Source organism: Strix aluco, chromosome 4 (assembly GCF_031877795.1).
Source record: "Strix aluco isolate bStrAlu1 chromosome 4, bStrAlu1.hap1, whole genome shotgun sequence".
In the NCBI taxonomy this organism is placed as follows: domain Eukaryota; kingdom Metazoa; phylum Chordata; class Aves; order Strigiformes; family Strigidae; genus Strix; species Strix aluco.
Window position 1 is genome coordinate 70,683,209 of NC_133934.1, and position 27,527 is coordinate 70,710,735.

The following is a 27,527-nucleotide window of genomic DNA, read 5'->3' on the forward strand; positions in this document are numbered from 1 at the left end:
TTGTATGGTCTCTCTAAGTCAGACTGCGAGCTCCTTGCAAAGTGCTGGCGGCACTGGCAACCACAACGAAACAGGATCCATTCTCACCCAGGACAAGTGAAACTCCTCTGTGCTGTCCTGCTCCTTTAGTGCTTTTATCACTGTAGACCCCGAATATGCCACAAATACCCCTCCTTCAATGGCCTGCGCTCCCCTGCAGATTTTAACTGACTCAGTAACATCAGCAATTCTACTGGACTTCAGTCACCTTGCCCAAAAAGATGAAGAACAACAAAAGAGAGGCACATTCTAGCTGAATCCAGTTCAAGTTTCAGCATGCCTCTTCTGTCCCCGAGTCTGTTTGCCCCCTTAGAATTTCAAGAAAAAAGAAAACAATATATAATCTAATATTTTTAATTTTATGTACAGGAATATAACGTTATGGCAACTTTGTACATGAAATACATACAGTATTTAAACATGAAAATCAGCTAGGTAAGAATTTACATTAGCAATGAAACTGCTTCATGTGCAGCCCAGTTAATACTTAGTTTAGATCTGTATTTTATTGGGGAGAGATTTTAATAGTTTACAATCATAGAAACATAAACATTTCAAACAAGACTCTATAAAATAATTTACAGAAACCCTACCATCTACACTGAGAGAAAGGGTGTATGTCTGTGAGTTTTGTGTGTGAATAACAAGCTGGAAAAATGATGTGTCTCAGCCTTTTAAGTATAAAATAATTTAGAAGCAGTTCATGCAATATGGAAGCAAAGGAGTGCCAGTTCCTTCGAGGTTTCCTGCTACCTTGGACATCTACTGAGCATCACATGTGGGTCACCAGACACATGATAGTACCGTTGCCAGATGCTACCAGAGAGCACCAGCCTCAGTTCCTCCAGACAATTACTTATGTAAACATAAATATACAAGTTGATATCTTTTCTACACAGTACAAATACAGGTCACAACTTCTCAGCTGTGCAAGTAGTCAATCCGTATACTTGGAAGTAGGATTATGTTCAGACTGGAGTTCCATATAATTCTATGTACAGGGGCACTAACAGAACTTCCTTGTTTTCACCAATTTGCTCTGGTATTTCACAGACTGCCCACCGTGCCCTATCACATAAACATCCAGCAGGTAGGACTTGCCAGGCTGCAGGCCTCTGATTGTCTCTGTGGTCACTGCTTTCTGGATGTTCTGGCTGTGGAAGTATTTACAGAGAACCTTTTCTGATTTCTTCCTTGTATCTGGACCCAAGCACTGGTTCTGCTCTCTTTTCTTCTGCTCTTCATTGTAATTGTCATCCACTTCCCTTCTGTAGATGCAAAATTTGTTTCTCTCCTGCGTGCCCAGCCATGCCACTGTGACCGAAGAACACGTGCGGAGTTTGTCAAAGGCTTTGATTCGTGTGTCTTCAGGAAGAGAAGGAAATGACTGCTTGTTAGGCCTTGTTGTAGCCAGGATCTTCAGCATAGAAGCACCTTTTTTGCTTCCTTTCAGCCTAATGAGATATTTAGCTTTTGCTTTTCCTCGAAGCTGGAACTGCCGCACACCCTCCACGTTTTGAGACAAGAGAAGTTTTCCATCTCTTCTAACTTGGATCTGAACAGCATCCAGGCATGAATGAATGGAGAAGGTGACTTTTTGGTGAGATGAAACGGGAGCAAACCGTAGAAATTTGGCTCCCTTTCTCTTGATGAATACATCTGTAACTTTGCCGTCCTTCAGTTCGACTGTTTTCTGTTTAGCCTCCTCCTTCGTTCTGGCAAAGGTACCAATGTATGCGGTGCTCATGTTAGTGTTGGTATTTACTGCGAACATGTCAAAGTAGTACTGTGTATCGGGCTTCAGGTCAGACACTGTGAAGATGTTCTTGTTCCCGATACAAACTTTATGTAGGTCAACTCTAGGCTTTGAGGATATTTGGCGCCCAAACTTTGATGATGATTTTAGGAAACCACGTTCTTTGCCAGAGTTGTTGTCTGAGGGAAAGCCAAAATGGGCAAAGTCAAACGGACTGAAATCCAGACCTGGTTTTGGAGCCATCATGAAAGCATCATCAGAACTGAGCTTGGCTTCAACAGCACAGAGGCTTTTGAAATTGTGTTCTTTATTGATGACGATGCAATACTGAATTGGCTGTTTCAGTAAGGAGGCAGTGGGACTTGGTTTCCACGCCAGTGTCACTGTTGTACGTCCCAGAGAAGTGACATCGATTCTGGGATCATAAGGTAATTCAGGATAAGGTTGGTCCGACTCTGGAGTAGTGGTTGCATACACTTTAAAATGTGTATCTTTCTCTGTCGACAGCAGATCTAGTTGGTACAAACCAGATGGGGAACTAGAGGACACAAAGTACTCAACATCATTGCCTCTGTAAGAGAACAGCTCTGTGCCTTCCTCATTAGTAATTTGCTGTTTCTGTTGCTCAAGAGGTTCTGGTTCACCTAGATTACAAGCAAAGAAAAACATTTGTACAGACACAATCTGAAATATGAGAAAATAAAATTCTAACAGACATTTCTACATAAAATACAAAAGTGAGATGAAAAAGGAAGGTTTTGTCTTCTGAGGAGGACGTAATCAATGCTTATCTGAAATCAGAGAGGGAAATTGGTTTGGCACTCGGGTTAAAACCAAACACAATAGAAACTGCACCTCATCACTATTAACAGAGTCTCATGAATGGCAGCTAATACCTCCCACTAGAGTACTTCAAGCATCCAATGTGGAGATGCCATACAGTTTCCCACTGACCCTGCTGCCTGTTTCCAGACTCGGGCCCTTAGCTTTGGCCCTCTGAGTCACACTAAAATTTTGTGCCTAAATACAGTGGGGGCCAAAGGTGTGTATACCATACAATGTGGTGTGTATGACATTTTAGCACTCATGTGAAAGGCTCTGGAAGCCTAAGACCTTTTCTCTCTTGAGTAGTAATTATATGGCTATTTCCAAATAAGCTCCATGTCCACAGACGACTCCCCTCAAAAGCAAGCTCAGCCCTGCTGCAATGCAAGCCCTGTCTCTCCAGTTCTTATTTGTGTACCCAGCTCACAGCAAAGCCCCTGTGAAACCAAGTTACTCTGGGCAAACACAGTTTGTTGTGGCAGCATCCAGTGCACTCTGGATACACTATAACCTCAGCTTTTACTTTTACTTTTTTACAGACCTTTTCCTTGTCATATTGCTACCTGCTCCCAGTTTCCTGCACAACGGCAGGATTGGGGCTGAAGATCCAAACAAGAGGAGATCATAAAGATGGGCCTGCTGCGAGACTCAGCGTCACGCCGAGACTGCTTTGAGGGGCTTCAAATCCAGAAGAAAAGCAGGTCTCTGAGGTGCAAGGGAAGTCGTTGATGGTTTGTTACCTGAACCTTCTCCACTGGCTTCCTCTGGGAGCTCTTGCACACTCAGTTTCCACTCCAGAGGGGCATCGCATGGTGTCACTGTCACTGCTAAGGGAGTGTTGTCCTCTTCAACCACAAAGAAATACCTAGGAGAAGTTTAACAGACCCATACATCAATAAATCCTGATGGCAGCCAACTAGCAGGGACTGTCTTGACACAATCAAGGTTGATCTTGGTGGAGCAACAGAGACAAAAGCATTACTTACAGGCAAGCGTGTGCAGAGGTAATGTGGAAAGGCTGGTGGGCGAGAGCTAAGGAGGTAAGGGGAGTCCCCCCACTAAGACGGTGTAGAGTTCACACTTTGCTTGTCAAGACACAGCAGAGGGTTTCTGGCCCCCTGCCCTCCCCTCCATCAGCTTCACTTTTTAGCCCTACACTAACTATACAGTATAAATGGTCACAAAGGAATAAATGAGGGAAAGGGGATCTTTCCTGGAATTTAGGGATATGCTCTTCAAAACAGAACACTATGTCCAGGCAAGGGCCCTAGAAGCACATACAGATACACACACATTCAGCTGTCCTTCCGCATCCCCTCAAGCACTACACCTCATTTATTGTAAACTGTTTCTCACCAATGAAGGCTGAAGAAGGTGTGTGATATGAGGAGGAAGGTGGCAATGCTGGTCTTCCCTGAACTCTTTGAAGCCTCAGATTCTTCCCCAGTCTAACCTCAGTATTTTCTGATCCATAGGGTTGAGGTTGGGAAGTGGGGAGTTCAGACCAGACTGGCTTACGCTGTTTCTTTAAAGCACAATATGAAATAATGAAGAGAGACAAGTGTGGTGGGGTAAGCCTGTAGTTTCTAATTTCCTTCCCTCTCCCTTTGCCTCCAGACATGGTTAGTGGCCCCACTTCAGGGAACTTCTGTGGTCTGTGGGAGCTCTGCGCTTATCCCAAAAATCAAATAAATTGGATAGACCCTCAGCTGGGGAGGCCAGATTGGGATGAAGAGTTGCACAGCAACTTACTTCACCAGACAGAATGCTGGCATTTGTATTTTTCTGTTTGGATACAGTTTTTATTTCAAAACACCCAGCAAATAAAGCTAGTATCTTCAAAGTACAACTTCCTCACTCGAGCTGGACAGAAATACCTTTTAGGGGTGTCTCGGAAGAGGTAGCTGCTAATTTCAGCTCCATCTGGGATGACTGACGAATCATGAAAAAATGCTTTGTCCCGGATCTGCATTTGGAAGAGCTCCTCATCTCTGGTTGGTAATTTCTGGGGCCTGGAGCCGAGCGGCAGCAGCAGCAGCAGCAGCGGGCAGCGCAGCAGGAGCATCCTACAGCAACGACAGGGAGTCCCACCTGAGGAGGGCCGCACCACGGGCAGCCGGAGCTGCCGCCAGCTTGTCCCACACTGGTGGGTGAGACCGCAGCAAAGCACCAGTTTGTTCATGACCCACGGTCGCTGACTCGACTAGCTGCAAACTCTTGCGGCTCCTGTGGGCTGTTTGACTGCTGAAACACGGGCATACCTATAACAATGTCACATGCTTTTTATGTTTTGCAGGCACTTTCACTGTACTGCCGTACAAGCACGAGCAATACATACTGTAAGGAATAAGCTCGCATCGTCACAGCGCTTGGATAAAGTATGTAAATAAGATTTTTCCATCTTGAACTGTAATTGAAAGCAAGCCCATGCACTGCTTGCAAATTGGTATCTCTCCCTCTTATTAAGAGCAAAAGCCTTCCACCTGCATTGGTAGAGCTATAGTTTGATGTTTTGCCATAGCAGAAATAGAGCTCGCTGGACATGAGAGCTAGAGTAAGCACAGAGCAGATGGAGGGTACATCAAATTCGCTTTCCTTCAGAGATTTTGGTGGGGCTTCCAGCAATCCTTTGAAAAGTAAATATTTCCAATGAAATTGTTCCTTATAAAAATAGTGAATTAGGAAAACATGTGATATAAGCCCACACATATTCAAAGCACATTGGTATTAGCATGCAATTCAGCAGGGCTTAATCCTCAAGCCTGATGGGAATTGCAAAACACAAAAGCAGAGAATCCCTTACAAATTAGGCATAATAATTCATAATCTCAGCCCTTCATTATTATGTCTACAACTAGGTCAGTAATGACTACCCTAACATATACAGTGGGACAGGCTGGAAATCTCCTTTCGGTACAGTAGATGATCTCATCTGTAATAGCTCTGGTATGGGGGGGGTGGTAGGGGGTAAAAAAAGCCCATTTCTGGTACAAGTATAGCAAGTTTAAATTGCTAAATTATAACATTTTTAAAAATAGAAAAAAGAGGTTTAGGCCATTACCTAAATTGTGGTAGCCACTGACTTTGGGAAGAAGCATAATAAAAAGCTGAGCTGGCAGGAACAGTTTTATCTTGTTACTTGGCTGAATGTGCAGTCATGCACCATTCCTTGTACTGTGCTGTCAGTTGACTATGGCTTTATAACAAACTCTTTTTACCTTTAAGATCAACTCTGCTGTTGAGACTGGGCATTTTTTTCTCCTCCACTTGATTTTTCTCTAATATTTTATGTAAAAATAGTAAATATAAAGCTCCTTGAGAAGCGGCATAGTCTAAGCCATAATAAAATTGCTCTTCCCCTTCAAGCACTTCATGAAAATATAAAGCAGCACCCCTGAGGGAAGCCCTGGCAGCCACCTCCTCCCCCCTCCCATGGCTTTACCTTCCAAAAACCCCAAAGGAGCCACTGGAGGCCGTTGTAGTCAAGGCACGGGACCTCCTCCTCACCCCAGCCCACATGCTCTGGCCCTTTGGGAGCTTTCAGCAAGACCCGCTCCCCAACAGCCCCAAAATCCCCGCGTGCCTCTTCCCACTCTCCTCTTCATGGAGGCCAGTGGCCAGCAGCCTGCCAGCCTCTGCCCCTCTCATCATCACTGAAGCTCGCTGCAGGCACCAGCATCCCAAATGTGGAAGTTCACCACAGGCAGCATGGGGTCTCGTCCTCTTTTTCACCCCTGAGCTCCTGACAAAATCTTCCCAAATCCTCCCTGCCTGCTGCCTCTAGCCCCACTGTGAGAGGAGGCTCCAGCATCTGCCTGTCCTGCAGTCTGTCCTTCTCCCAGTACAGCTAAAGACGGCCACCCACGCGCAGGACAGAAGGTCTCCTGACACCAGCAAGGCTCATGGACGGCTATTTTTGCCCTCATATTGCTTCCTCTGCCTCTAACATCATTATTTAATTACTCCTTCTACCCACAATACAGTTTCCCCCCGCTCACCCCCTCCCCTCCTCTCTGTTGTCCCTGGCCCCATTACATCAGCTCATTCCCACTCCACTTTCTACTGTTTTCTCTAACTTGTGCTGCCCACCTCGGTCCCTGTCCTTCATCTCCCTATTTTCTCACTGAAACTGGTGATGCAAGAAGGAGGAGAAAATATGTAGCAAACCCCGAAGTAACCATAAGCCACAAGTGACATGTACTGAAAACTCCCTTGACAGGATGCAATTTTATCTTCTCCTCCTTTCACTCGTGCCTTCCCTCACACCAAGGGCTGCTACGCCTTCCTTAGCTTTCTCCCTCCCCAGCCCACCACATATTCCTGTATTTGCCACCAGATCCTCCCCTTCCTGAGTGGAAAACCACGGGAAAGATGAAAGCGAATGCTTGAGGTTCACCTGGCAGAGTTTCCCCCATGGTTGTGTCCCAGGTGGGCACAGAGACCGTGGAAGAGCCCCATGCGAGAGGGCGGCAAGTGTGCTGGAGGGCCCTGCGGCGAGCTTGCTGGTCGATGACCCTGCTTGTCTGGCAGGGAAGCCCTGCTTGTGCCGAGGCTGCCAAACGTTATTTTGTAGTTGGAGAAGGCTGCGCCCTTATTTATTCAGCTATAACCTGTCAAGAGCAACACACAGCCACGGTTCCCCGATGGCAGGGCTTGTAATGCTTCAGCTCCAGCGCTCACAGGTCTCAAATTGTGCACTTTGTTATTGTTCAGGATGTTTTAATAACAGGTTACAGCAGTGCTCTGCCCTACAGATGGGAAAGTAGTAAAGGACTTTACTAAGACGTGCAATTGCTACTTATAGTTAAATCCCGATTTAGCTTTCCCAGAGTTTGTCAAAATTTATCCCAGCCAGGTTCTGACTTAGCTTTTGATGACAACAGACATATTTCCTCGAATTCAGACTGAAGTGTTGATACTTATCAGCAAAGTTAATGACATTTGACCTTTCGGAGCAAAGATCGTAAGTCAAAATACTTGCTGACTTGAGTCACCAAAGTCAGCAGAAACCTCCTCTGACACAAAGCAGGATGAGTTTCGTGTGCTCTAACACGCTGTTTATTGATTTTTCAAGTATTATCGTTGGCCAACAGGGAAGAAATTCCTTCCAACTTAATCACAACAGTTACAGCAGATTATTTGGTTAGGTAAGAAACTCTGACACTTTGTGCAGACAGCGTCCTCCGCATGAACCCCCTGAAATTGCAATCTTGTATATTCCCATAGTCATTTACAGTGCAATGTAACCTCTATTAAAATAAACGCATTTTGATTGTAGGACTACCCAGGCTAAACTTCACTTTTTAAATAATTTCACTAGCTAATTCACTTAAAAAACTCCTGTCCCCGTTAACAACCATGGTGTAGTGTCAAAGTACAGATTTGTCTTTAAATTCTTTGCCTAACTGTAAAAGCATTTCAGCCTAAAAATAACCACAAAAGACACATTAAGGTTAGTTCTGTGATTCCTGCCCAGCCTGGGCCAGCAGCACTGGCCCATCCCATACATGAAATAGCTTGGCAAACCTCTCAAGGTTACTGAAAAAGAAAAGTTTTATAATCTTTGCTCCTTTACAAGCAAATAGGATTGAGTGCTTTCATTTTGACATATCCAACCTCAGAGGCTTAAAATGGGCCCAATTTTCATGCACAACACTTCCAAAAGCAGGACGTCTCAACAGCAAAGAGGCATCCAAAACTCACTCACAGTTTCTGGAAACCATGCTGTCAGTGTTATACCACCCTTTCACACCAGTTAATAAGCCGATTTATTTTTTGCAGTGCACTCATTATAATTTGGCAGAGTTTAAAGCTAAATCCTCTATAGTTTACTCACACAAAACATCAAGGGGAAAGCAAAAATATCATTTATTGGCCCCATGTTTCTTTCTGGGCAAGTTCACCACTGGGCAATGACTTTGACAGAGTCCCTCAGAGAATGCACTCACTAGATTGAGTGCGTGAATTCGTGCTCTCCCACCCAGCCCTCAGACACCTCCAACAAACAATTTTCTTGTCTTGGTGTGCCATGCTCTGAGCTGGTTTCGTTTTTAGAAGCCAGGTACAAGCTGAGGCCTAAGCGCTGCACTGTAAAGCCATACAAATTACATGAAATACGTTGTGTGATTTTTTTATTCTCCAGACTGTGCCACCTCCTAAATGCCTTTTATTCCTTTTTCTACAAGTTCGTCTTGTTTTCTTTTCTTTTAAACTCTGAGTCAATATTTTATTGATATATTCCTGCTGACTGGAGGGATTTGCCTGCTGTTTATCACTGAATTTAAGAGAGCGCCAAAATAAACAGTCCTAAGTGAAATAATAAGCACCGTTTTCCTTCTCCAGGATTGCAAAAGTGCCCTCTAATGGCCCATCTTTACCTCTCACTTTTTCCCCAAACTCTCTGAACAGAGCGCAAAGGTAACCCTGCGGCCCCATCCCCATGGGCAAGGCTGACGCTGGAGCAGGGGCAGAGCAGGGGATTCAGTAGAAAGCTGGCACTCCAGGAGGTAACACTCGGGCACAGGGGAGAGGGATCGTTTGTCAGCCCGGCCGTGCCAGGACACCTACCTTCCCGACACTGCTAGAGGTGAGGGAGATCCCACGCAGCAACCATGAGCACGGCACAAAATGAAAGGTAAAAACCTGACGCAGCTTGAGGGACCAGGATGGCACACGCAGATGCCAGCAGCTCTAGGCCAGCAACCAGAGACTAAAAACATCCTTGAGAAAATATGGCTTGCTTGTACATTCTTTCATTTCCAAAAGAAAGGGAAAAAAATTTTCTTTTTTCTTTCTTTTCTCTTTTTCCATCCCCCCTGCACACTGGCCCACTTGGGGGAGGCAGACTGCGAGCAGGGAGCACCCAGGGGGTCCCCATCTCCCCCCAGGCAGGGCTGCTCCCAGCCCACCTTCCAGCCGGACAGGGCCACCCAGTTTTGCTCACTGGCCGCAGGGCCACCAAGCCTGGGCAGGCTGCATGCTGCCAGGACAGCGGTGGTCGTGGCAGGTGGCCGGGGTTTCCTTTTATTTTAACCTGGAAGGCAGCGGTCCTGTCCCCAGCTGAGCAGCTCCTGGGCTGCACAAACATTCTGGTAGCAACAGCAACACCTGGGAAGAGGCTTACTTAATGAAGCTATATGTATTTATCTAGATAGAGCAACAGATTAAAAATGCATGCTGTACATTTGGAGTGGGATATAAATTATTTTAAACACCTCTAAATTTACCACCTTGCCAGAGGTTGTGGGTTTTTTCCCTTCAGAAAGTATAAATAAAGCAGCAGTCTGACCATTTGATAAATCTGAGCTATAAGCATATACATGAAAATTATCGTTAAATCGGATCATAGATTTTATGATGATTACAATTCATTCCTTTTTAATGATTTCCACTCGGGCAGTGAGCCTTACACAACCCTTCCAAAATCCCACGTACGGAAGTCCTCTGTTCAGCCTTTAAGACCTCTGCGTAACAAACTACATCTATACGAAAGGTCTGCAACTATCTGTAAACTGCAATTATAAGCAGAAATGGTGAGGATAATGGAATTTGCAACTGGTTGCAGAACTTAGGTTCTGAGTTAGGGGACAAATCAGCCAGAACTGCAGCAGCACCTCACGGGCTCTTCCCCGCAGGCTGTGGGATCAGCGGGGTGGGTACATCCTCAACCAAAGTCAGAAATGGGCAGCCTCAGGGGCAGATAAAATCACCTAATTTTTGATTTCGCTGACCAAGCCTACAGTATTCTGTGTCTGCCCAAAGCAAGCCATTTTTTTTCCAGCAAAATACCGCAATTGCACAGGTTGTACCCCAGGAGGTATCAGACGCTCCCTGCTTACATCCCATCACAGAAATCCCACCCAGCAAGCCAAGAATCCATTTTGTTTGGCTGTTTGGGATCAAAGCAGTTGTGTAATCGTGTTCAGGTTTCACTGTGCATTTATTTCACGCACAGACACGGGCACTCACAGGAAGGCTCAATGTCACTGAATATACCTACACTCTGTAAAAAGGGAGCAAGACTATTAGATTCACCACATGCAATGCCAGTACTACTCACAAGTCATCTTCAAGTGTCTTGATCTATGGAAATCATTTGCTTTGATTCTCAGCTGTCTGCAGGTCACAGAGACCTGTAAAGGATTTACAATAACAAAACAAAACAAAAGATCTGGGTTTGAAGCAAATGCATCTGGAATAAATAAACCCTAATGTTTAATTACAGAGAGTGGAAAGTGCATGACTGTAATTTAGTGAGGATAATTTCAAGGCACTGCCTTCCACAGTGCTTTTGTGTTGCATTTCTTCTCTTTTTATTGTATGGATGGTTAACTTTTTTTCCTCCTTACATCCTATTTTTAAACTCTGGTGTGTTGGAGGTTTTTTTGGTTGTTTACATTACCCATGCTGCATCTCATAATAAGTCTGTAGATTTATTGACGTGATTTAAGTCCAGCTTCGGAAATAAAAGGGCACTGTGTGAATTCTTTGACTTATTATAGGAACACTGCAAATAAAGAGGCTGTGAGCTTTTCCATTATACACTTCATTTCCAGAGATATATAACACAAATATAGGCACCTCAGCATACAGAGTTATCACCTCAGCAAAAGAGGAGTTTAAAAGCACCCACCCATTTCAACTGTAATACAATTAGTTATTTTTAATGTGCAAACAAGGAAAAATAATGCCTTTGAAATTTTAAGTATTTACTGAGAGCTGTTTGGTTTGTTTGTTTAGGGGGAGATCAGAGGGTAAAAGTGAAGGCCTGCCATTTAATACTTACTATTCCCTAAAGGATCTGGAAAACGTTTGGTATGCTTTTCATTTGGGCTTTGTTGGTTTCTTTTTAAAAAAGCAGTGTTCTTGAAAACTTGTTGTCTGGTCCTGCCTCGTGCCTGGGGAAAAGCCCGGGCCAGGCAGGGCTGCAGGAGCCTCGCCAGGAGCTGGGCCAGCGCAGCCCCAGCCAGCCCCTCCACCAGGGATGTGCACTGGCCCAAAGCCTTTCCCTATGGAATGGGGGGGGAAGAGGAATGCAGCCGTGACAGGGACGCAGGGGTGTGTCACCGTCTCTGCGGATTTTAAAGAGAAATATTTCTGTGTAGCACCACAGCCAGCTTGACGTGGCAGCTCCCGTTGGCAGGACCAGCTGTAACCGGGAGGGCAGGAGCCTTTACAGACCTGTAATCCGTGGATTAAGGCTCTCTAAATACACGCGGACATGATGGACTATAATAGTGCCTTTGAAGCATTTAGGGTCCACCATGTCAATAATCTGTGGATTAACCTACCGCCTCTTGCAATTCCAATTCAACCTGCGATTTTCCTTTGCTGGGAGCATTGTTTTAGCAAAGCAAATTACAGTAGCATGGGGAAAAAAATCCAGCTATGTAAAAATAAGAAGGTATGAAGAAATAAGGCTACATTTCCACCAAATCTTAATGAACAACAGTGGCAACAAACTACAACTTAGGGGAGAGGTTAACTCCGAAGGGGTAACATTGTGAAATGTGGAGCTGTCTCAAATTAGATATGTTGAAAAGCAAACATGCTCAGGGAGATATGGTATCAAAAATCAAATTTTACATGGACTATTTTGTTTCTAAACTGAGCCTTATTTATTTTTCCACTTTGAGTGGAAACAGATTCAACTCTGATTACATTGAAATCGCCATCCTGGAGCTGGTGGTAGTTGGATGCTTCAAAAACCAGCTGAGCCAGGAGATGCCGTTTGGGACACTTGAGGAAATGCCTCGTAGTTTTTCTTTTTTTAATCAGAGACCACATACCAGCGCTTCTCTCCTTCACAGTCATCTCGGCCCATGCAACTCAGCAGTGAGCGTCAAAACCAAACAAACAGTGAGTCCCCAGCGACCTCTGTTACAATGCTCAGTTGTTCTCTCATACCTCTCCTTGCGAGGGGATGGCAGCAGCACGGGAAGAAGTGACGTGCTGGAGAAGGGGGTGGCAGCCAGTTGGCGGCTCGCTCCCCGTGCCGAGCTCCGCTTCCCTTGGCCACTCCAGCACAGGCTGGCCTCTGTCCTTACCGTCATATCTGCTCATCCTCCCAAGCCCGCACAAAATCCCCAGGTGGTCAGACATCGCTCCCAGAGAGGACAAGCATCACAGGATGGGTGACTGGTGCCAGCTCTTCCAGAGGAACATCTCCTGTCAGATGCCCAGCTCGGAGAAGGGGAATTTTCTCCATAGTCTCAGCAGGGGTTGAGCCCCGGTAGGAGAAAGATAAGGCAGAGAAATCTTGGTTTGCACAACTCCAGGCCATTTAAGATAACCAACCCTGAATGCCACACAGCTCTACCACAAATCTTTCATCACAAGATCTGGAGGTGTTTTATAATGGAGAGTAATTATTATCCCCTTGTTACAAGCAATAAAAGTGGGGCAGCAGCTTTCCTTGTTCAAGGAAATCCCAATATAATCCCTTCCTTTAATCATAAAACAATAGCTACTTTCCTTGGCCAAGTCATTCTGCCTTCAGCACAGCTCTCTGAGTGTATGTTACTGTCTCTCCATAATGAATTTCAGCAAGGGGATTAGCAGGGAGGAACACATACAAACAATTACAAATTACAACCAACACAAGCATGTTGGTATTTGGTACAGAGTTTCCCACTGTTTCTCTGGAATACTTCTGAATGACATTATGAGCAAGTGCCCTTGCCAAAACCCACGAGGGACAGGGAGGACTGAAGTATCAGGGTATGATAGAGCTGGAGCAGAATCGGGGTCTGTGCATCCTGCCATTGCACCCTCAAACCATTGGGGCTTATGGCTGGAGGTCAGAAGGACCTTTGGAAAGTGCTAAAACATAAACCCAAAGTCATTAACTCCTGCAGGAGTTAAAGTTGCTTGAGCCACTGCTAGGGCTTGGGGAACACCCCTCGCCTGGCAGCTGCCCACCGCCAACAAGGTGTTTGTTAAAGGGGAGACAATGAGGGGCTCGCGCAGGGCCGGGGGCTGCGGGAGGGGCAGCGGCAGGCAAGGGGCTGCGGGTCACTGGCACAACTGGCAGGGCAGGAGCAGGGGAAGCCGAGCCTCCGGCAGCTCCAGCAATGTTTTGTAGAAAGCTGTGCCATGAGCACACTGGAATCGCTTATACATTTCTTCCCTCCTACTTTCTGGTAGACAATTAAAAAGGAAAAATTGCTGACTACTTTGAAACCCTTTTAAGTGCACAGAGGTGAATTCCCTCAGCTTCCATCAGACATGCAGTTTTCTTCAGTGTCAGGAACAACACCACACATGTACACAGGATTACAAACCACAGCCAGCCCAAGCACATTAGTATTCATGCCCACTTCCCTACCTCTACACACAGTTTTCCTGCAACAGCTACTCCAAAATTCTCATTTGCAACTTTACCGTATCTTCGCTTTTACTGCCTGGTGTTTCTCAGTGCTTCCAGGCTAACCAGTAACAACCAGTAATGCCTGCAATAGCACGGAGAGTAAAAGCAGCAGCTCTCCAGAAAGCCCTGTGGCATCTGGAATAGCAAAGCAGGACACCAGCTCCAGTAACAACCCCTATTGCAGTGCTCATGCCCATGAGGCGATTCTCCGATTCCCGCGGAAGCAACTGCATCCCTGCGCTGCTGCCGGGATGGTGTCCGCAGTGGTCTGCAGGGGCGGTGGATATCTTCGGAGCAAAGACACAGCAACAGGAACTCAAACAGAAACAGCAGCAGGCATCTGGCGTGAAATGCAATTGTAAGGTTGGATTCTAGGTTTCTGCAGTCCAAGAACACTCATAGTTAACTAGATATGGGATGAAAAAATACAATTTATATGAACAGGGGAAAATAGTTCCTTCTATTTTATTCTGTTCTTTCCTATATTTTTTCAGTCTTATCCCTGTGTTGCTTTTAGTTACACCTGAATCATGCAATCCAGATCCTCAGCTGACTTCAAAGGAACTATGACTTTTTCTACTGAATCAAGAGTCTAGCCCACATTACTTATGACCACAATAATACATGTTATGCTGATTGGTGATCCCCCAAAATTTGCAATTCCTTAATTATCATGAGAATCCAAATTTTTCTGATTGGATTTAGTGTCCAAAATTGGATTCAGTTTTAATATTATCTGCCTTCAGCTTTAAAGGCATGCAAAGGAAATCTTAGGCTCTACAAGTCCTTAATGAACCTTTAAGGTGCTCTCCTAATGATTTGTTACATATCATGGTAATTCACAGAAGCTGTGTCACATTTTTCCTAGTTGGAAAAGGGTTGCTGAAAATATGTAAACGTTTGTCAAGTGTTTGAAAATGGAAAGTATCAAATGTAGTGCTAAAGAAATTGATATTTACATATTTCTACCACTGCACTCAGCATTAATACGGGCAGACCTCAGCTGCAGTTACAACAGCAAAGACTTTCCAAGACTCAGCATGGATATCGTCTCCCATGCTGATCCCCACTGTCCCTAGAAAGCAGCACATACAGTTTCTTTGCCACACCATTAGCTACAGTGACTTCCCCAGAGGCTGCGATGGGTGAGAGAACAGGATGGCCCATTGCAAGTGAACCACATCACAGGGAGGACCATCAGCCTCACCACTTCTCCTTTGTGTCATTCAGAAAATTACCTCTTTTGCATGCTCACTTCTATACACGATGTGGGTAGGGGCAAGAAAAAGTAGGAATGCTCACGCTGGCTAAATATTCCCTACCAGCACTGATTTCCTTAGCATCCTGCTTGAAAAAAAGACACAGATTCCTATAGAGGACAACTCAGTAAATTAGTGCAAATTGTTAGCAAAGGACATTAGCTGCTCTGAATTTCTCAATGCAGCTACCTGCGGTCACTCACTGTGGTGCCTGACACTTCCCACCACCTTCAGAGAAAATCTAAACTTCTGCTTCCCCTGACGGCCTGACCTTTGCAGAGCAGGGGGTGAGATTCATCCTGCCCAGCCCCATGCGTGGAGGCTCGGGCCCCCATTTCCTAATCCTCCCACTAGTCACTGGGACAAATGACAGCAGTGAGCACTCCCAATGTTCATGAGGGGACCCTTGCAGGAGGAGAGAGACCATCTGCTGCAGGGGTGGCTCCCAAGGTTGCTCAAGATTCGGCACAAGCGTGGCCAGGTGCTGGAGGAGCTATGGACCCAGGCAGCCCCTGTGCCTGCCCTGAGCTGCTCAGCAGACACTGCTCACCCAGCATCACTGAACATCTCCAGGGCTGAGGAGCCACATGACGGAGAAAGGATTTGCCTTCAAAGGGCAAAACGGTCCCTGCCCAGAGAGATGGTGAGGCACAGCCATGCAGACTGCTGCCACAGGTGGGCCTACGGTCAGAGCTGACACACGCATTGGTCTGAAGAGGTTACGAGACTCCACGAGTCCAACCACAGCTCGCTAGCCGCCAGCCCATCATACCAAAGCAGGATAGGAGCACGTGTGGAAGCTGCCAGTCTTCAAGGTGGCTTTCTAACACTTTCTGGATTTTCTAACCGGTAGACTTCTGCATGACCAAGCTGTAAAGTCTTTCCCAAGTGCAAAAAGACGGGCGCTCTGAAGGGACGTGCCACAAGAGTTTGAAACCTGCCAGGGTCAACTGCAGAGCTGTGATAAGGGATCTCAAAAATGAGATTATCGAAAGGGTCAGTTTCAGCTCCACCCTACTGCTGGGCCAGTGTTTATTTGTCCAGACTGGCAGGTGAAAGGTTAGTCCTTTAGTTACTGTGAACAAAAGCAGAGGGAACACATATGGGCTGATAGGTCAGATTGTCGTGGGTGAGCGAACATCCAAACAACCCCAAACCTTCAGGCCTTCTTATGGAAACCATACATCCTTGGTTGACAGCAAGGAGGGGAAGGGGAAGGGGAAGGGGAAGGGGAAGGGGAAGGGGAAGGGGAAGGGGAAGGGGAAGGGGAAGGGGAAGGGGAAGGGGAAGGGGAAGGGGAAGGGGAAGGGGAAGGGGAAGGGGAAGGGGAAGGGGAAGGGGAAGGGGAAGGGGAAGGGGAAGGATGGAATTTCTGCCTTCAGAGATGGGTGAAATGCGTGCCAAGGGCATTTCTTTCCCGAAGGGGAAAGACATGGCGAGAGCTGTGGCGTGGGACCCAGCGCTGCCTTCTGGGGGTGTCCCTTTGCTAGCGACTGCGAAAGGCTGTGAGATCCTGAGATGAAAGTTACTGCTAAAGGACAAAGTGTCATTTCAACACCACCGTTAATACTGCATTGTAAAAACCAAAAAGCTGTAAATTCAAAAAGGTATCTGTTTGTTGGTACTTCGTTGCCCCAAGGCATTTCAGCAGGCCCAAGAGGTTTGGGCTGGAGCTGGGCAGGGGGCTCTGCCCACAGGAACGATCCCCCCGGGTCCCACTTCGCTCCCCACGTGCACATTTCACTGAGGGACATGAGTCGGGGTCTTCACAGTCCCCGGCTGAACAAAACCACACCGAGTCTGTAGTGCTGAGTGGGGATGGCCATGAAGCGAGCGAGCAAAAGGCTGAGCCAGAAGTGTGTTTTTGGCCTACTGGAAGTACATCTCACTGATGTGTATGAATTTTGCATTTTCTAGTTAAAGCCCTAATTGCCTGGATTTTCTTACAAACACTTTGTAACTGCTTTTTCTTAAATGAATGGGAATTAGAACGTGCTCCATAAATTAACATAACACATTTCTTTCCCTGAGCCTGCTGCCCTGCTATCACACACTTGCAAGAAATGTCTTATACTCTTCCTTTAAAATACTTGCTTAATTCAAATGTTAAATTAAGTTAGACTTGTTCACATGATGTGAAAGGGTGTTTAAACCTACTTATTTTTCCTAGAATGCATTTTTTCAACTATTGTACTATAACAGGATTATAAAAGTTTTAATTGACTGACATTAAATCTTCCCTGCAAAATTGTAACTTTAATACCCCCTAGGACTATTAGATTTTTATTCATTATTTCTCATTACTGAAAAATCAGTTTCAGAGAGCCCCTAGGGTCTTCCCCAAATAAGGATAAGATCCTATTAGTCCTACAAATCATACTCAAGTAAGTAATTCTTACCCAGGAGAAAAAAAACCCACAGGGAATTAAATGCAGATTTAGAAGCCAAAAGAAAAAAAGAATGGGGACTAGAAACCGTTAACGCTGCTCACTGATGTTTTCCTTCACATCCAGAGACCAGCTGGCAGCTTCAAGACACTTGGCTTTCCTGCACCATCATCATCCCGATCTGTAAACTGCTTAATTTGCATCAGGTTTCTGGATTTCAAAATGCTGAGACACGTTTAGACTGTTTGACTATAAACAAATTAGCCGTAAATTTGCTGCACCTAAACAAAGTAGTAGGAGAGAGACAGAGGGAGAGAGAGCTCACGTCTTCACGACATGCTAGTCGTTTTGTGAAAACCATCTACCCTGTTTAATAATCCCTGCAGACATGTGCGAAGAACCTGCGATCCCGTCGCGCCTCCCGCCTGCCTCCCCACCTTTGCAGCAGGAGCTGCGGCTGGTCTAGCGCTGCTGTATTTTGGTACTGAGCAAGCTAAAAGTGAGAAGGATGAAAAGCATCCTTTTTCTCACATCCTAATAAAGTTTCAACCCCTTTAAAGTTACTTTTCCTTAAATAAAAAAAAAAAAGAAAGAAATATGCTCAATTAGGCAAACAATGCTTTTCCCCTGTAAATCACAGGGGAAGTGTCGGCCTCAGTGGCGTGTCACGTTGTGAGCGTGCGAGGGTCACGCTGGAGGGGCACTCATATCCGGACCCGCAGAGCGGGGAATGAAGTAGGAAAGATAAATTATTGCCTTTTGTTTTTCAGATTTCCAGGTGCTCGCCGTAAGTACCCACTGCTTCTTATCTCAGCTGTCACACAAGCAACAAACATCTCTCCAACTACTGAATTTAATTACCCTAAAACCAGACTGGTCTTGATTCAGGCTAAAACCTGAACAACCCCGCATGCTCTTCAGCAATCTGTGAGAAACGCTGAAAACACTGCAGTTACTTGAGCGCTCGCTCACCCCTGCCCAGGTGGAAAGACACAGCCTACCAAAAGATGCTCAGCATAGGATTTGCCTGCATCCCTCTGGTAACTCAGGTATACTTTTGTTTATCAAAGCAGTCGTGGACAGGAGGGCTGGGTTCTCAGACCGCTCATGTTGCTGATTACTTGAACAGCATTTAAAACCCATCCCCCAGCAGATCATCACATTTTTGGTGAAGTTGTAGTATCAGCTATCTCGCACATGAACTGAAAAAGACGATGTTTTGCCTGCTTCTGATGCATCCCACACGACTGACGTGCTCCCCAGGGTGCAATCAAAGCCATCTATGCAGTCATGACATTTTGGGCTGGTTCCTGTTACAGCTCTGTGTTAACACTTATCTTTCTCCTGTTCAGTGGGTGTCCTTGCATACTGGAAATTAGAAAATTAATTCTGAAAGAACAAACTTCTTTTTAATATTTACTCTCTCTCCCTCTTAATTTATTTCCAGCTTTAAGCACATTCTCCTGGAGTTATGATTTATTACCCTGACCTATTTCCCGATCTAAGGGTAAATACTTCCTCTCCTAATGACATCTTGTTAAAGTTTTCAAACATCACATCTCCTCAGCCTTCAAAGCTCCTTCCATCCATCCATAAGCATTAGCTTATTTGAATCATCTTCTCAGGCAGAAGCTATCCCCGTTTGATTTAATGAAGATTTTTGTCACAGAAGTAGCGTATTCTCAGACATAATGTAAAACAAAGTGGTGAACGCAGCTTCTGTACTCTGCCTTTTCTGCAAGGCAATGCTCACTCACTGCACTGCTCCTATTTAGCAGAGCTCAAGCAGGACTTGAGTCCCTTCTCACTGGTCTTACCTAAGATATTCTCTTTCCTTTAACATAATTCTGATTTATTCTCCTTTCACTCCTGCCTGTACAGTCAGTGACACCAAAATACAGAGCTCAACAGCATTCGATATGACACCGGATTCTCTGTAAGCAAGGTAACCATTAGTCTTACGGGCTGCCTATACACTCCCACACAAGCCTTATATTCCAAACACGTATTTCTTTATCTATAATTAGTCGAGGTTATCCTCCTCGATGCTGGGCATTCCCACCAGTATTTGCACCCTTTTGTAAGGACTTGAAAACTTGTTTTCTTACGTGAAAGAGGCCCTCCCCTCCTTCAGTCAGATCTACTCTTCTCTGCATTTTATAATCAAACAGAAAAAGAAAGCAAAACCTCCCCCATTACTTTAACTCTCATGAGTGGTTGAACTGGTAGCCCAGAGCAGCTATATAGTCTTCCACGTTAATAACATCAGCCCCTTTGAATGCACAGAATGAGAAATGTGCAGTTTTCATTAGACTGCCCTTAACGCAGAAAATGTGCACGTTCGAATGTGCAAGGTCGAATGGAAACCCACCATCTCTGGTGTGTCCATCGGTACAAATTAGTAAATCTGTCTCCTGTGAAAGCAAGCTGGTGACCGAAAAGATAAATACCCACTCAGTAAAACAAAACCAGCTCTGGAAAGATGCAAGGCCCTGACGGAGGACTGAAATAGCCCCTTGAAAACAGTGAAGTAATGGGCTTACAGTTTTATGATTCATATAAAGTTTAGTGACTTCAAAATGAACACAAAGCCAAACAAGACTTGCTATCCCACTAAAATCTGTGCTGTAACTGAAGCCAGTACCCAGATGTTCTGTGGTAAAATCCGCCGCTTTGCTGCATAAAAGCACCACATACCCTGACGTACAGTCCTGGCTTGCCTTTATCCAAACCTGCTTAGATTCTGGATTATTTTTCTAGCAATCTTTTAAACTGCCATGGGAAGCATAAAAGGTGGTCTCCTACAAACCCGTTTGGTACCAGCTTGAAACGTAACCATTTGCAGAAATAAATCAGGATTTCTTTTTAATAAACTGTTTATTACCAGCCTTTCGGAATGTAAATTGTAGAAGAAAAAGCAGGGTCTGAGTTTAATAAACTTCTCATCTTTTTATACATATTAAGGCAGAAGACCCTGGCACACTTCAGAGTGAAACGGTGGGCAAACAGGCCCCATCCAGCCCTTCTGAAGCCGGGAGACGGGGAACGGCAGCCACCGCGCTGCTGGAGGCTCAAAACCACATTGCGCAGCCAAGGTGAGCCCCTGCTCCCCTGGCACCAGTGACCCGCCCATCGCTAGCTTCAGGGCACCTCCCAGGAAGGGCTTTATCCCTTCATTTTCAGGGGACCTCCAAGGTGGACAAACCTTAGGTGGACAAATCTAAGGAGGACAAAGCGGACCTGAAGACGCTGTTTCTGCTCCTACACACAGTTTTGGCATAGGAGCCGGGACGCTTTGGGGCAGCCTGGGCTCTCGCCGAGCCGGCCAGGAGCAGCACGGCGCCGAAGGAGGCCCAAGGCTCCAATGAGCAGGTCGTGGCGCGAGAGGAGCCACAGCACTGACCCTGCCCGTACTGCTGTGTCCCCAGCCCAGCTCGCAGAAGGAGGAGAGGCGCGCTGGAAAAACCGCGGCAGATGGGCCAGAGCTGCGTGCCGGCAGCTTTAAACGTCAGATGAGTGTGGTGAAGGCATTCGAGCTGAACAGGGAAGGCAGCACAGGCGTTACGTGATTTTGAACAGCTTGCTTGACAGTTTGCACCATATTGTATTTATAAACATTGGGGAAACCTAAATGCTTTTCCTTGGTGTTTCCGAAGTAGTCATCCACAACAAAACAGGCGTGCAGGGCGATCCTACGCAGCTCTGCCTCACCTCCATGACAACCTTCTCAAAATTAAAAAAAGGCGCCTGTATTAATCTCTGTGGGATCCCACACAGTGTTCAAATTCCCTCTCAAACTGCACATCTGAGCACCCAAGCCCGAACTCCCCCTGGGGCGGGGCTGGGGCGTGAGGTGACCCGCTGGCCGATGACGCCAGCAGCACGTCACGCGTGTGCCACCGCCTGCCAGGTGTGGCTGCTGGCGCCAGGGAACAGCCAGCTCCTCTCGCATCCCCTCGCTGGCAGGGCTGTGATGACACGCTGCAGTGCCCGCCCTCCGGAGCGGAAAAGTCCGAGTTTTCTGTCCAGGGCCACACAGAAACAAGGACAGCGTGATGCACCCGCAGTCCTTCATCACAGAAACATGACAAAGCTGAACGGATTTTTCAGACATACTACAAAGCTCTTTCAAATTAAGAGGGGCTCATTATCTGCTGACACAGAAATTCCACATGAAACAGGGATTGTTCATCTCACAACATGATGAAACACAGCCACGGGACCCCAAATGCATACAGTACCCACACGTGATGCACTACGACACACTTCTGCTTCATTACATTTTTAATGGTCGAATTAGAACATAAAAATCCATCAGTGTTTTAAAAAGTCTTCTCCTCCTTCAAATATTAACAAGTTTTAAATCCTAGGCATGACTCTAAGTACTCACGGAGACTTTTAGTGGTACTAGAAAGCTGACAGCGGCAGCTCCCCTCTCGCAGGTACACATTTTGCTATGAGGTAGGAGAGCGAGACTGGGAGGATGAGGCATTCCTCAAAAGAAGCAATCTGAAATGCCATTCCTAAAATAGCTAAGAATCAGCGATTTTCCAAGTAGCCTGAACAGAATCACAAAGTTTTTCTCCCTGCTCCCTTACAGCATGGCCAAGGGTGCTGACGATGTCTAACACCTGAGCATTATTTTTACGGAAACCAGGTTATGGCCAAGCCAGCAGTGCCCCGCCAGGGTCACTAGCATATAAATCACTCACCGCCAACCGCCCAGGGAGGAATTCACCCTCAAATCGCTCTTGTCTCTTCCAGTTTTACACAGATACAACTTCGCTGGCTTGACCAAGCAAGAAATCGGTACACCTAGGCTGGAAGCCCATCGTACAACGGTGCTGGATGGGGCTGCCAACGCAGCCTGAAGGTAGGATGCTCCGACGGAGACACAGTGCCACACTTGTGCCACTGAACGTCGCATGGCATCTGCTCGCAAACAGCCAGCCGGTCCAGGGAGGTCTGTGTATTTATGCTGGGGACCTCGCCTCCCCTCTGAGCTCGCCTCCTGCAGCTCAGTCAAGCCACAAGAACAGCGATACTGTTTAAGCGTTTTAATTAAAGATTGTAACTGGATGCTAACCAGATCCTTCGGTGGGAAGCAAAAGTCCAAGGGACGCTACGAGCTTCACAACCCGCGCCCTGAAACCAGCCTCCCAGAGGCTGCCGTGCTCCCGGAGGTGCCCGCTGGAAGGATTTCCAGAACTGCCCGGGGCAGCACGGCACGGACACGATCACGCTCATCCCTGGCACCAAGCTAACCGCTCTGAGGAAAGCAGGGCACGTCACCGCTCGAGTGATAAATACATCCAGAACAAAACCGCTCAGAGAATCACCACTTTTCAAAAATCTGCGCTAGCCTTTAACTGTGAACGTTTAAATGCATAAAAGTTATATCTGCAAGTGATTAAACAACGCTTTGTAGCCATTGTCTCTCCGCGGTCGCAATAAAAACACGACCCAAGCTGCACGTAGCAAATCTCAGCACTTACATCCCACCGTTGAGTTTTCCGTTTACTTTTTTTTGGTAGCCACTTTTTGTTTTCTTTCCTTTTTTTTTTTTTTTTTTCTTTTTTTTTTTTTCCCGTCCCCCCCGAAAAACCAAGTATGATGCTGGCGAAGACGGAGCCGTTGCCTGCCCGGCACACACCCGCTCCGGGCGCCGGGGTTCCCGGCGGCAGCGCAGGCTGCGGGGCACCGAAAGAGAGCAAAAACGGGGGGGGGGGGGGGGGGGGGGGGGGGGAGGAGGAAAACAAACCTCAGAGGGGAAGGGGGGAGCCGGCGGGGAGCCGAGCTCCTACCGGCAGCATCCCGGCAAAAGCCGCGGCAGCGCGGGGCCGGGACGCGGGGCTGGAGACACCGCGCCGGGGTGGCCGCTCGGTGCGGCGCGTCCCCCGCCCCGCTTTGACCGAGGGGTCCCCTCTGCTGATGGGGGGGGTGCACCGCGCCCCCCGTCCGCCCCCGCCGCCCCGACGGCCACCGGGGGGTCTGCGCGGGCGGCCCCGCTTCCCCAGCCCGGTGCCGGTGCCTTACCTTGCGGCGTCCGGTCCTGTCCCGTCCCGTCCCGTCCCTCCCGGGGGTGGAGGGCGGGGGGCTATTTTTTATTTTAGGGGGGCGGGTGTTTACCTAACCCCCCCGCTCCGGCGGGGACGGGCTGCAACGGGGATTGTGTCACGCACGTCCCTTCGCGCTTTATAGCCCCTTGCCTTCCCCACCCCTCCCCGCGGGGAAAAAAAAAAAAAAAAAAAAAAAAAAAAAAAGGAGGAAAAACAATAAAAAGCAGGGAAAAGGAGCCGGGAGCCCCCTCCCCAGGGCACCCGCTGCCGGCCGGGGCGAGGGCACGGCCCCGACTTCGCCTCCCCGGAGGAACCGCGGGGCGGCTGAGCGCCGGCAAAAGTTTGCCGGAGGGGCGCGGAGGGGCGCGGAGCGGCGGCGCCCGGCGCGTCTCGCTGCTGCCGCCGGGGCGGGCGGGCGGGCAGGGGGTGCCCCGCGGGCGCGGCCGCCCCGCCCCGCCACCGCGCCGCTCCGCGGAGGGGCGGGCCCGCGGGGGAGCCCCGGGCCCCCGGGGGGGAGAGGCCCCCCGCTTCCCCCCCCGCCCCGGCAGAGCCGCGGGGGGCAGCGCCGCGCCGCCCCGCTTTGTGCCGCGCTCGGCTCCGCCGCTGTGGCTGCGCGGCGAGAAGCCGCTCAACATCCATCTTGGAAGTGGGATCCTGCCTGGAAGTGGGGCCGGGGGGACTCAGCGAGGGGACACACACACACACACGGGGTACGCTGGGAGAGACAGGAGGGAGGGCAGCGCTCCCGCTTTTCTTTTTCACGCAGCCGCTGCTTGAAGGGTTGTGGGAACGCTGCGGAGCATCCCAAGGGCGATGGACGCGGGAGAGAGGGCTGGAGGGGTGGTCAAGGATGCGTGAGAAACGGCATTTATTAAACCCTCCTGCAATTTAGCAAACGGGTCCCGAAGCTACATGTGGAACCTCTCACCTTCTCTCCCTCGTTACGTTTGGATCACAGGCAGATTTCAGGTTGGGGGAGCGAGGGACATTTTTCTTACTATTGCCTGGGAGCTGCAACGAAAAGGCAGAAAGTATCCTTTGCCATTTAAAAACAAACCCCCTGGTTTTTTTGTTTCTTTTTCGGCACATCAGTCATAAAAACGTCAAGTGCTACACAAGCATTAAACAACTTATTAGCAATAGCAGCTGATGGGTAATTTCCCTGAAGGTAATCATTCCTTCCCTACTACTTCAACAGATTTGGGGAGCAGAAACAAAACCAAACATCCTTTTCAGCAAGCTGAGCAAATGTGACAGCGAAGCCTCAGTGAAGGGATGCAAACTGCCATATTCTGTAGGGTGACAATCAGCTTCGCTCTGTGAAGACACAACCCCCAAAAGAGCTCACGTCTTCAGGGACACGTAGCCGTCCAGAGCTCTGCTATTTGCCATTAGTTACTGCCACTTACCTCCCGCTCTGTCAGCTCACGGAGTAGCCGGGTCACTCGCTGCAAGCCAGCGAGCGCTCTGCCCAAGGGTCTGCTCAAAAATATAAGTTCACCCAAAGAAACCCAGGATTAAGAAAAAGACCCCCATGGGACCCCCCATCCAGTTATCCTTCTGTTCTCACATCCCTGTTTTTACATATTTCACAACTATATCTATCGTTTTCAAAGAGGTTCAGGGGTAGGAGTTTGGGGAAAGGAGGAAAGACACAGAAGTTTAGAATTTATTTGTGCATATTTAAAGAAAACCTAAAAATACCTGGTATTCGCACACAGCATCCCAACTTCTTCCTTTCTAGAAGATCGTTTGCCTCCAACTGCAACACCTCAGTGAAAAAAAAATCTCGGCAAACTACACGTGCTCCTCTTCTGCTGCAGAAGATGCAGAGATTCAATCATCCAAAATGGGAGAATCTGACTAAATAAGAAAGCCAAAATTAGTAAAGAAAATGCAGTGTATTCTGCCTATTTTTTCCCCACCTTTGGGGCATGCAGGAGCCAGGAGAGAGGGATGTGCTCAGGTGAAGGCAGGCAGCTACCTTCGGGTACAATTCGTGGCACAACAGTACTCTGTAGAGCCTGCAAAAATGGCTGGCTCCGGTTTGAGGTCATTAGAGGTAAAATATTGCTACCCAGCCAAAGAGCTCTTGAGACTGTGCGCTTCACACACAGGCAAACCGATTATTTTTAACCCGAGGACAGTTTTAGTGCTATTGTTCTTAGAGGGTATTACTGTTTGTGATTCCAGGGGAAGCAGGATGACATCCCTGGGATATTATTTACTGAGGTATGTGAATACCGACTCCTCTGCGCATAGATAACTCTTTTTTTTGGATGCTTGCAGTTCTACCTCTATCGCAAGTGTAAATCTCTATCGTGATTTAAAGCGTAGCACAGAGCAACTCCCAGCCAGAGGAACAGTTAAAACACTTTCAGAACAAGATTCACAGTTCTCAAAATTTACAAGGTACAAAAGGTACTAAACACAGATATGGAAGGCGAATTTAGGATTCAAATGTTAAAAATTACTTGAATGTCTGGGAGCCAGTTAAATGGAAACCAAACAAAGAAAGCCCAAAAAATGGAAAATTCTTGTGGGTAGGTGATTCCTTTTAAATCCATTTAACTGTCCCAGGTACTATCACAGCATGTAGGAAATTGCTATTGCAATGCTACTCCCTGAATCCAGAGATGAGTCATGTTTGTACAATCTTTACAGGAACAAGTCCCAGGCATGGCAGCGTACAACACCCAGCGCGAGAAGTCGTTGACTGTAAAATGCTGTTCTTTATGCCAGTGCGGCAAGACTGAGAAACTAAAAGGGCAGATGATCAGCAAACCTCTAAATGACTTGGCTCTGAGCGCTCACCTTGTCCTTCCACCCTCTCAAAGACTTCCCAAGAACTGAGTTTTACCAGCAAAAATGGGCACAATAATGAATTTCAAGACCTGCACACTAAATACTGATGCGAACCAAATTATTCGTTCGCATGCAGTCACAATCTTCGTCTGTAGCTGTGGATCATTTACTCAGGGGCTGAAACTGTTTTGACTTAAGTGAGCAAATTAATATCTGAATTTGGAACATCTGTAATTGGTTCACAAAGGCGACTGTAAACTGTCTGGGTAACAATTGCGCTCTTCGCAGTTTCACCATACTGGGAGACTATTAGAACGGATGGATAGGTGCTACGAGAAAACAAGATGCATGTTATGTATTATGGAGAAAAAGAGGAGGAAATGTTTAATAAGCTATCCAGTGAATAAATCTGAATAATAAATCTTTCTGAAACAAAAATGGAAATAGGCAATTGGATATTCTAGGAGGAGAGAAAGAGGGATAATTCATCATATAAATAATTCATTGCAAATTTTAGCACCCAGTGCTGCTGTGCATTTGGTGTGGAGGACAGATGACACTGTGTGTGCTTGCATGTGTGTGCTTAATTGCATGTATATATTGTTTTTTTCACCCAATTATGTGGTTCCCATTGTGATGCAGATCTGAAGATCTGTTATCAGTAATCCATCGTTTAACATTTGTTGCTAGGGAAAGGGTATCATTACTTATTAACCTCAGAAACGGAGATGCTAAACTGGACTTATCAATCAATTATGCCTCATAGGCCATGATGGGTTTTAGTTATGCAGCATCACACAGTGCTCACTCTCTCAGAAGAGCAGTGGGCTGGGCAGCAGGGGCCTCGAGAGGCGTCTAGGAAGCGTCTGGCTCGGTAGCTGCCACTGCCTTCCCCAACGGAGCAACACGTGAATGCCCAGGTGGAGCCCGAGCAGCAACAGCATGCAGATAAGTGATAAACCTGAAATCATTTACTGTGAGCACAGAGATGATGCTCCTACTCTCAGCAGAAACACTGATGTTGCTTAC

The 27,527-nt window shown here is 47.1% G+C and overlaps 1 protein-coding gene across 4 annotated transcripts; it reads right to left on the minus strand.

The window, feature by feature from the left end:
* Positions 1 to 377: 377 nt before the first annotated feature.
* NDNF (neuron derived neurotrophic factor) lies at positions 378 to 25,794 on the minus strand. 4 transcript variants are annotated; one of them, XM_074823582.1, is made up of 5 exons: positions 25,678 to 25,794; positions 25,398 to 25,556; positions 4,498 to 4,686; positions 3,361 to 3,485; positions 378 to 2,439 (listed from the first exon to the last, which is right to left on the minus strand). In XM_074823582.1, exons 2-5 carry the CDS (start codon positions 25,415 to 25,417, stop codon positions 1,046 to 1,048), a joined length of 1,728 nt encoding a protein of 575 aa, XP_074679683.1. In that variant the 5' UTR covers positions 25,418 to 25,556; positions 25,678 to 25,794; the 3' UTR covers positions 378 to 1,045. The 4 variants fall into 4 exon arrangements, with proteins under 4 accessions (XP_074679683.1, XP_074679684.1, XP_074679685.1 ...); XM_074823583.1 differs by lacking the exon at positions 25,678 to 25,794 and having other exon boundaries at positions 25,398 to 25,567; XM_074823584.1 differs by lacking the exons at positions 25,398 to 25,556; positions 25,678 to 25,794 and adding an exon at positions 23,671 to 24,067.
* Between the last annotated feature and the right edge of the window lie 1,733 nt (positions 25,795 to 27,527).